At 42.5% G+C, this 10806-nt stretch overlaps 1 protein-coding gene across 1 annotated transcript in view; it reads left to right on the top strand.

The window, feature by feature from the left end:
* Positions 1 to 2288: 2288 nt before the first annotated feature.
* The window catches only part of LOC112240057 (extracellular matrix organizing protein FRAS1), a 338168-nt gene continuing 329650 nt past the window's right edge, over positions 2289 to 10806 (top strand). The window contains 2 exon segments of the mRNA XM_042331265.1: positions 2289 to 2887; positions 6237 to 6268. Coding sequence (XP_042187199.1) covers positions 2818 to 2887; positions 6237 to 6268 — 102 coding nt within the window. The 5' untranslated portion in view covers positions 2289 to 2817.

Genomic DNA, 10806 nt, shown 5'->3' with positions numbered 1-10806 from the left:
TCCACTGGACTATTCCACTCTACAACACCAGATGGCAGTAACAACATGTACAACAATTCTTATTGTTTTCCCAGGAGTTAGAGGTTCAATTAAAACATCCACTGTCTATCTGGATGTTATCACTTAGACGTTGTGTATATTCTGTACAGCTGGGCCAAAGACTTGTCAATATGTTCTGTAGTTGGAGGCCTCAACCTGTTTAATACTGTAAATTATGGAGTCACATTTCACCATTGGGAATCAACATGCAAACAAACAGGGGGATAAATAATCAGGTGCCAACAACAGGGGATTCACTATGACCGCATTATAAACAATATAGCTTTTTAGGGTGATTATATTTGGATGGTAGGTTATCCCAATCTAAATTGCTACCTTATTTATTTAGTAAATGTCCATTGCACATAGCCAACTCTACTTGGCGGGAAAGCTGAGGAATTCACTCATGTGTGGGACAGCAGTGGCAACTGTTGTTTTCTAAAGGCCAGGAGTCTGTCTGATGGCTCTTCTCAGCCGGGGACAAAAGCCTTTGCCATTGACTGAAGATTAGGTTGCTCCTGTGTGACCTAGAGGTATGTCAGCTCTTAGAACGTGCTTCCTGAATGGACTGTTTATTTAATTGGCCATTCTTCCAAACTTGAGTATGTTTATAGGCCAGCAATAATGGATTGTTTTATAACACTATAATATGCATTTGCTACTACAAACAGAACCCATAACAACCTGGTAGCATATTGGGCATATTGAGCCTGTTCAAACAGAACCCATAACAACCTGGTAGCATATTGGGCATATTGAGCCTGTTCAAACAGAACCCATAACAACCTGGTAGCATATTGTTGGGCCCGTTCAGACGGAATTCATAACAACCTGGTAGCATATTGGGCCTGTTGAGCCTGTTCAAACAGAACCCATAACAACCTGGTAGCATATTGGGTATATTGAGCCTGTTCAAACAGAACCCATTACAACCTGGTAGCTTATTGAGCCTGTTCAAACAGAACCCATTACAACCTGGTAGCATATTGGGCATATTGAGCCTGTTCAAACAGAACCCATAACAACCTGGTAGCATATTGGGCCTGTTGAGCCTGTTCAATCCAGAACCCATAACAACCTGGTAGCATATTGTTGTGACCGTTCAGACGGAACTCATAACAACCTGGTAGCATATTGGGCCTGTTGAGCCTGTTCAAACAGAACCCATAACAACCTGGTAGCATATTGGCCCCAGAACGCATAACAACCTGGTAGCATATTGGGCACAGAACGCATAACAACCTGGTAGCATATGGCCACAGAACGCATAACAACCTGGTAGAATATTGGGCACAGAACGCATAACAACCTGGTAGCATATGGCCCCAGAACGCATAACAACCTGGTAGAATATTGGGCACAGAACGCATAACAACCTGGTAGCATATGGCCACAGAACGCATAACAACCTGGTAGCATATTGGGCACAGAACGCATAACAACCTGGTAGCATATGGCCCCAGAACGCATAACAACCTGGTAGAATATTGGGCACAGAACGCATAACAACCTGGTAGCATATGGCCCCAGAACGCATAACAACCTGGTAGCATATGGCCCCAGAACGCATAACAACCTGGTAGCATATGGCCCCAGAACGCATAACAACCTGGTAGCATATTGGGCACAGAACGCATAACAACCTGGTAGCATATTGGGCACAGAACGCATAACAACCTGGTAGCATATGGCCACAGAACGCATAACAACCTGGTAGCATATTGGGCACAGAACGCATAACAACCTGGTAGCATATTGGGCACAGAACGCATAACAACCTGGTAGAATATTGGGCACAGAACGCATAACAACCTGGTAGAATATGGCCACAGAACGCATAACAACCTGGTAGCATATGGCCCCAGAACGCATAACAACCTGGTAGCATATTGCCCCAGAACGCATAACAACCTGGTAGCATATTGGGCACAGAACGCATAACAACCTGGTAGCATATGGCCCCAGAACGCATAACAACCTGGTAGAATATTGGGCACAGAACGCATAACAACCTGGTAGCATATGGCCCCAGAACGCATAACAACCTGGTAGCATATTGGGCACAGAACGCATAACAACCTGGTAGAATATTGGGCCTGTTCAAGCATGATTAGAGGAATGAGAAAGATGTCACATAGCTGTTGTTGCAGAGCAAAGCCCTATATTTTATTCATTTAGAGCAGACCGCACATCATACGTTTCTATCCCTAGACTGCATTCAATCGTCCGGGTGGTGTGCTGGGGGACGTCCTACGGTTTGGAGTGTGCTTGGAGAGAGAGGGAGAAGAAACCCTGCCTAGCAGGGCACTTTATAGCGTCGCCTCAGTTCTTGCACAACGCGACCATTGCAAGTGAGCGAGCGGATTTTAGTCTATAATTATACGGGCTGGAAACGGATTTTCATACGTCGTCATGCTGTACAGCTTTTACATCTACGGTCGATGACACCTGCGTTTTTGTCTTGAAGTTTCGCCGATCGCGAACAGTTGGGACTGCATTCCTTCGCTCTGGAGTCCAGACCTGCAGCGTTTTTCAGAGTTAGTGAGAGAGCTAGAGAGAGAGGGGGTCCCCGTTCCTACCTGCTGTCTTTTACGTGTAACTTCTGAACTATTCTCCAGCCCAGTCAAACATTCTTCTGGCTGGCTCTGCCCAGTGTTGTCGTTTATCGGAAACATCGGATAATCACTAATGATATCTGAGAATCGATTAGTTTTGAACTAGAAAGATTCTGCATTTAAGTTCTGCCCCATTGGATTGAATGCCTTGTATGCGGTGACTATGGCTTTACAATGGATCCTCGTAGCCGCTTTGGCTGGAATTCTTCTCACCGCCACTTCAGAAATACATGGTGGGTATTTTAGTCTCTTATTCAATCACGTGAATGAACTTTTTATTTATCGATTATGGAAACATCTGTAAAAAAAAAAAAAAACGGTTAGGCTTGGATATTATTCATATATATTAATATATTGCAAAAGGTTGCGTTGCAAACATAGGCAGTATATTTGACTGTGTTTAGGTTCTAAATATATATTTTCTGGTTATTAAAGGGAAATTTAGTTCTGACATTCTAAAACAGAAATACAACTCAAGACACTATGACTTTTAAGAATAGGCCGTATGCACATCTTTGGATCCACATGTTATAACAGGGGAACACACCACTCTATAAACCAGCTGGCTCCTTTCCTCGCGTTCTCTGTGTGGAAAGAAATGTCCCATTTGTCTGATTTATTATTCATGTCCAGACAGAATATAATCCCAACCAGCCAGGTAAATCTGTCATCTGTAATCTGCCTCTAACTGAGATTGAATTGATCAAATGCCTCACAGTCACTCACACACACACACACACACATGTACTTGTTTGACTGTAACCTAAATATAGTTAAAACCCTAGGCTAAGGTTTTACCTCATCACAATCAACTCCAATGGCATAGAAACATACATATTCTATCACGGTTCAGTCAAATAAATATAAATATACACATATTTAGCAGATGTTATTGCGGGGTGTAGCGAAATGCTTGTGTTTCTAGCTCCAACAGTGCAGTACTATCTAACAATTCACAACAATAAACACAATACACACAAACCTAAAAGTAAAATAATCAATTAAGGAATATATAAATATTAGAATGCTGTATGTAATAACACAAAAAAATGTCCTGGGCTAATAATGTAAGAAATAACACACAATTATTTTATTTTTTTAAATACTGCGAAGTTGTTTATGAGCTAGAAGCAGAGCTACCCTATCTGTCTGTACCATCTTGCCATAAGTGTCTCTGCAGGAGTGTAAGGCAAAGTTTAGATGTGGATCTGGTGCTCTCTCCCATAGGGCAACTGCTGGACATTCATTCACTGAAGGACATGAGAAAACCCTGTGGGTAGAACACTTTACTGACAGCCTGCAGGTATTACCTGTTATAAGCCTTTATAAGGCTTTATGATGTCTTATAATACAATGATAACTAAAATGATCTACAGAGATCATGCTCAGCTTTTAAAGTACATAAACCGTACAGGCCAAGAGGAAATATAATCATAGCTAGTATTAAAATTTAGTTAAAAAAAATATATGTTTTTTTCATTTACAAAATAGCCTCCAACACTCTACTCAGCAAATTTGATGCAGTCTATCACAGTGCCATCCGTTTTGTCACCAAAGCCCCATATACCACCCACCACTGCTACCTGGATGCTCTCGTTGGCTGGCCCTCGCTTCATATTCGTCGCCAAACCCACTGGCTCCAGGTCATCTATAAGTCTTTGCTAGGTATAGCCCCGCCTTATCTCAGCTCACTGGTCACCATAGCAACACCCACCCGTAGCACTCACTCCAGCAGGTATATCTCACTGGTCACCCCCAAAGCCAATTAATCCTTTGGCCGCCTTTCCTTCCAGTTCTCTGCTGCCAATGACTGGAACGAACTGCAAAAATCACTGAAACTGGAGACTCATATCTTCCTCACTAACTTTAAGCACCAGCTGTCAGAGCAGCTCACAGATCACTGCACCTGTACATAGCCCATCTGTAAACAGCCCATCCAACTACCTCATCCCCATACTGTTATATATATATATATATATATATGTTTTAATATATTTTTTTAAATGTTGATCCTTTTAATCCTTTGCACCCCAGTATCTCTACTTGCACACTCATCTTCACTCCAGTGTTTAATTGCTATATTGTAATTCTATTGTCACCATGGCCTATGTATCGCCTTACCTCCCTTATCCTACCTCATTTGCACGCACTGTATATAGGTTTTCTACTGTGTTATTGATTGTATGTTTGTTTATTCCGTGTGTAACTCTGTTGTTGTTTGTTGTCGCGCTGCTTTGCTTTATCTTGGCCAAGTCGCAGTTGTAAATGAGAACTTGTTCTCAACTGGCCTACCTGGTTAAATAAAGCTGAAATAAAAATAACATTACACAGTCAATCTTGAGTTTCCATTTGAATAATGTAGACAACTGTCTCAGAGGACAGTGGTCTCAGGGGGACAGTGGTCTCAGGGGACAGTTGTTTCAGGGGGACAGTGGTCTCAGGGGACAGTGGGCTCAGAGGACAGTGGTCTCAGGGGACAGTGGTCTCAGGGGACAGTGGGCTCAGAGGACAGTGGGCTCAGAAGACAGTGGGCTCAGAGTACAGTGGTCTCAGAGAACAGTGGGCTCAGAGGACAGTGGGCTCAGAGGACAGTGGGCTCAGGGGACAGTGGTCTCAGGGGACAGTGGTCTCAGAGGACAGTAGTCTCAGGGGACAGTGGTCTCAGGGGACAGTGGTCTCAGAGGACAGTGGTCTCAGGGGACAGTGGTCTCAGGGGGCAGTGGTCTCAGAGGACAGTAGTCTCAGGGGACAGTGGTCTCAGGGGACAGTGGTCTCAGAGGACAGTGGTCTCAGAGGACAGTGGGCTCAGGGGACAGTGGTCTCAGGGGACAGTGGTCTCAGAGGACAGTAGTCTCAGGGGGACAGTGGTCTCAGGGGACAGTGGGCTCAGGGGATAGTGGTCTCAGGGGGACAGTGGTCTCAGATGGAGCTGAGGTAGACAAAGTAGTCTAAAACATCTGCTGGACCTGAAGCCTTGCACTACCTAGGTTTTTAGCTCAGTTGGCTAACTATCTTGTGGCACCCAGACCTGGGTTGGGCACCTGGTCGGTCACATCACATGTACAGCAGACTACACCACAGTTGTTCACACCCATTTCACTTCTGTTGTGGTGTTTTTTTTTGGGGTGTGTGAAGTCTGTTCAACTCTCAGGGTGACCCCCCCCAGCCTAGATGTATTGAAACGTCCCCGCCTGTCCGCCTGGCTCTCTCTCTCTCACTGCTAGTTCATTTTTTCTATGTTTAGTCTTCCAATTGAGCAAAGGAGAATAATGGCCACTCCGTTGTTTAAATGTTCAGCGTCTTTATGTAATGGCTACAGGCTACTGTGCAAGTCAAGAGTGAGACCATGTACTGGTTCAGATGGACACACGTCTCACACACACATAAAAATGTCTAGCTTTTTTTTTTTACCTACTCTTACCTAGGTCGTGGTGTAATATTTATGTAGGTGTAAGGCTTTAAGTGCATTCTTCAAAAAATATTGTATTGTACATTGAAATACCTTTTGAACTTGCTCTTAACGTTGTTGTGTTCTCCCCTCTTCCTCCTCCTCCTCCTCCTCCTCGTCCTCTTCACCCACAGGAGCATGTCTCTATCAGGGATCTCTGTTCGCGGTAAGTGCACCTTTCATCGTTCCTTCCTACCTTTTTCTTCCCGCTGTCACATCTATTTACACAACTACTGTTCACTGAGTGGACAAAACATTAGGAACACCTGCTCTTTCCATGACATACACTGACCAGGTGAATCCAGGTGAAAGCTATGATCCCTTATTGAGGTCACTTGTTAAATCCACTTCAATCAGTGTAGATAAAGGGGAGGACACGGGTTAAAGAAGGATCTTTATGCCTTGAGACAAATGAGACATAGATTATGTGTGTCATTCAGAGAATGAGCAAGACAGAACAAACAAATGCCTTTGAACGGGGTATGGTAGTAGGTGCCAGGTGCATCTGTTTGTGTCAAGAACTGCAACGCTGCTGGGTTTTTCACCCTCAACAGTTTCCTGTGTGTATCAAGAATGGTCCACCACCCCAAAAGAACATCCAGCCAACTTGACACAACCGTGGGAAGCAATTGGAGTCAACATGGTCCAGCAACCCTGTGGAATGCTTTTCGACATCTTTTAGAGTCCATGCCCTGACGAAGGGCAACAAGAGGGGGGTGCAACTCAGTTTTAAGGTGTTCCTAATGTTTTGTACACTCAGTGTACCGTAACTGACGTAGGAACACCTGATGAAGGTGGTGATTCTGAAGCAGGGTTTCACTGGAGGTTGTTTCACTGGAGGTTGTTTCACTGGAGGTTGTTTCACTGGAGGTTGTTTCACTGGAGGTGGTTTCACTGGAGTTTGTTTCACTGGAGGTTGTTTCACTGGAGGTTGTTTCACTGGAGGTTGTTTCACTGGAGGTGGTTTCACTGGAGGTGGTTTCACTGGAGGTGGTTTCACTGGAGGTTGTTTCACTGGAGGTTGTTTCACTGGAGGTGGTTTCACTGGAGGTGGTTTCACTGGAGGTTGTTTCACTGGAGGTGGTTTCACTGGAGGTGGTTTCACTGGAGATGGTTTCACTGGAGGTGGTTTCACTGGAGGTTGTTTCACTGATGTGTTTTCTGAGGGTGTGTCCCAAATGGCACCCTATTCCCTTTGTAGTGCACTACTGTTGACCAGGGGCCATAGGGAATAGGGCTCTGGTCAACAGTAGTGCACTATATAGGGAATAGGGTTCTGGTCAACAGTAGTGTACTATATAGGAAATAGGGCTCTGGTCTATAGTAGTGTACTATATAGGGAATAGGGCTCTGGTCAACAGTAGTGCACTATATAGGGAATAGGGCTCTGGTCAACAGTAGTGTATTATATAGGGAATAGGGCTCTGGTCAACAGTAGTGTACTATATAGGGAATAGGGCTCTGGTCTATAGTAGTGTACTATATAGGGAATAGGGCTCTGGTCAACAGTAGTGCACTATATAGGGAATAGGGCTCTGGTCAACAGTAGTGTATTATATAGGGAATAGGGCTCTGGTCAACAGTAGTGTATTATATAGGGAATAGGGCTCTGGTCTATAGTAGCGTACTATATAGGGAATAGGGCTCTGGTCAACAGTAGTGTACTATATAGGGAATAGGGCTCTGGTCAACAGTAGTGTACTATATAGGGAATAGGGCTCTGGTCAACAGTAGTGTATTATATAGGGAATAGGGCTCTGGTCTATAGTAGTGCACTATATAGGGAATAGGGCTCTGGTCAACAGTAGTGCACTATATAGGGAATAGGGTGCTATTTGAAGATGCATTCGGACATGTAGCTGAGTAGATGCTCCTCATCAACAAGTCATTGCTGATATGACAACTAGATCCTGTTTGGCTGTGTGTCTATGGCACCCTCTACCCTACTTAATACACTCATAGGGACTCTGGCCAATGGTAGTGCACTGCGTAGAGAATATGGTGCCATTTTGGGAAACAAGAGACTAGATCCCGTTGTCTTGGTAATGGTTGCTTGTCTCCGACTCCTACTTATGGAGAAAGCTATATGGATGTCTGTGAGGACTGTAGGAGAAGGTCGTGCATTTCTAAAGATGAGAGAGAGTCTGGTATTATTTTTTGCAATATAGACCTACAAACTAAGAGCCATGCTTTTCATTTTCTTCAATATCTCATCTAGAGATGGTTTGTATTGATTGGTTGCTCTTGCCTCTCTTTCACTCTGTATGTGCTTTGTCATTATTGCTATTTATGTTGAATGTATTTGCTATAAACTCATTCAACTTTATTTTTTTTAACCAAAAAACATAATTCATGTTCATAAATAGACCAAGGCTGGTCTGGGTCTATCCAGGGCTAGTCTGGATCTGTCCAAAGCTGGTTTGGGTCTGTCCAGGGCTGGTCTGGGTCTATCCAGGGATGGTCTAGGTCTGTCCAGGGATGGTCTGGGTCTGTCCATAGATGTATAGTTTTCAGACCCCATCTAAGAAAGTAAAAATACTCCTTCTTACTTTGCAGAGAATGGCAGGAGCCCTGCTTGTGTGAAAAGTTAAGAGAAGGTGTAGAGAAGTTAAGAGCTGGTGTAGAGAAGTTAAGAGAAGTTAAGAGAAGGTGTAGAGAAGTTAAGAGAAGGTGTAGAGAAGTTAAGAGAAGGTGTAGAGAAGTTAAGAGAAGTTAAGAGAAGGTGTAGAGAAGTTAAGAGAAGTTAAGAGGTGTAGAGAAGTTAAGAGAAGGTGTAGAGAAGTTAAGAGAAGTTAAGAGAAGGTGTAGAGAAGTTAAGAGAAGGTGTAGAGAAGTTAAGAGAAGTTAAGAGGTGTAGAGAAGTTAAGAGAAGTTAAGAGAAGGTGTAGAGAAGTTAAGAGAAGTTAAGAGAAGGTGTAGAGAAGTTAAGAGAAGTTAAGAGGTGTAGAGAAGTTAAGAGAAGGTGTAGAGAAGTTAAGAGAAGTTAAGAGGTGTAGAGAAGTTAAGAGAAGTTAAGAGGTGTAGAGAAGTTAAGAGAAGGTGTAGAGAAGTTAAGAGAAGTTAAGAGAAGGTGTAGAGAAGTTAAGAGAAGAGGTGTAGAGAAGTTAAGAGAAGTTAAGAGAAGGTGTAGAGAAGTTAAGAGAAGGTGTAGAGAAGTTAAGAGGTGTAGAGAAGTTAAGAGAAGTTAAGAGGTGTAGAGAAGTTAAGAGAAGGTGTAGAGAAGTTAAGAGAAGTTAAGAGGTGTAGAGAAGTTAAGAGAAGTTAAGAGAAGGTGTAGAGAAGTTAAGAGAAGTTAAGAGAAGGTGTAGAGAAGTTAAGAGAAGTTAAGAGGTGTAGAGAAGTTAAGAGAAGTTAAGAGAAGGTGTAGAGAAGTTAAGAGAAGTTAAGAGGTGTAGAGAAGTTAAGAGAAGTTAAGAGAAGGTGTAGAGAAGTTAAGAGAAGTTAAGAGGTGTAGAGAAGTTAAGAGAAGTTAAGAGAAGTTAAGAGAAGGTGTAGAGAAGTTAAGAGAAGTTAAGAGGTGTAGAGAAGTTAAGAGAAGTTAAGAGAAGTTAAGAGAAGGTGTAGAGAAGTTAAGAGAAGGTGTAGAGAAGTTAAGAGAAGTTAAGAGGTGTAGAGAAGTTAAGAGAAGTTAAGAGAAGTTAAAAGAAGGTGTAGAGAAGTTAAGAGAAGTTAAGAGGTGTAGAGAAGTTAAGAGAAGTTAAGAGAAGGTGTAGAGAAGTTAAGAGAAGTTAAGAGAAGGTGTAGAGAAGTTAAGAGGTGTAGAGAAGTTAAGAGAAGTTAAGAGAAGTTAAGAGAAGGTGTAGAGAAGTTAAGAGAAGGTGTAGAGAAGTTAAGAGAAGTTAAGAGGTGTAGAGAAGTTAAGAGAAGTTAAGAGAAGTTAAGAGAAGGTGTAGAGAAGTTAAGAGAAGTTAAGAGGTGTAGAGAAGTTAAGAGAAGTTAAGAGAAGGTGTAGAGAAGTTAAGAGAAGTTAAGAGAAGGTGTAGAGAAGTTAAGAGAAGGTGTAGAGAAGTTAAGAGAAGTTAAGAGGTGTAGAGAAGTTAAGAGAAGTTAAGAGAAGGTGTAGAGAAGTTAAGAGAAGTTAAGAGAAGGTGTAGAGAAGTTAAGAGAAGTTAAGAGAAGGTGTAGAGAAGTTAAGAGAAGGTGTAGAGAAGTTAAGAGAAGGTGTAAAGAAGTTAAGAGAAGGTGTAGAGAAGTTAAGAGAAGGTGTAGAGAAGTTAAGAGAAGGTGTAGAGAAGTTAAGAGGTGTAGAGAAGTTAAGAGAAGTTAAGAGAAGGTGTAGAGAAGTTAAGAGAAGTTAAGAGAAGGTGTAGAGAAGTTAAGAGAAGGTGTAGAGAAGTTAAGAGCGTACAAAAAATGCATTATCTTTTACAAGATCTAATGTGTTATATTATCCTACATTCATTTCACATTCATTCACATTTCCACAAACTTCAAAGTGTTTCCTTTCAAATGGTGCCAAGAATATGCATATCCTTGCTTCAGGTCCTGAGCTACAGGCAGTTAGATTGGGGTATGCCATTTTTGGCTAAAATTGACAAAAATGTGCGGATCCGTAAGAGGTTGAGGAAGGTGTGTTCTTCTGTATGTCCTGAATACCTTCTGAGGAAACAAGCCGTGTCATTATTACAGACACAGTTGTTACTTTAGATACCCTACTTTTCTCCCCCTGAAACAACTGTTCGTCTCTCTTATTAAAAACATGGT

The sequence above is a fragment of the Oncorhynchus tshawytscha genome, linkage group LG12 (genome assembly GCF_018296145.1).
Source record: "Oncorhynchus tshawytscha isolate Ot180627B linkage group LG12, Otsh_v2.0, whole genome shotgun sequence".
Classification (NCBI taxonomy): domain Eukaryota; kingdom Metazoa; phylum Chordata; class Actinopteri; order Salmoniformes; family Salmonidae; genus Oncorhynchus; species Oncorhynchus tshawytscha.
This window is presented reverse-complemented; position numbering and strand designations above follow the sequence as displayed.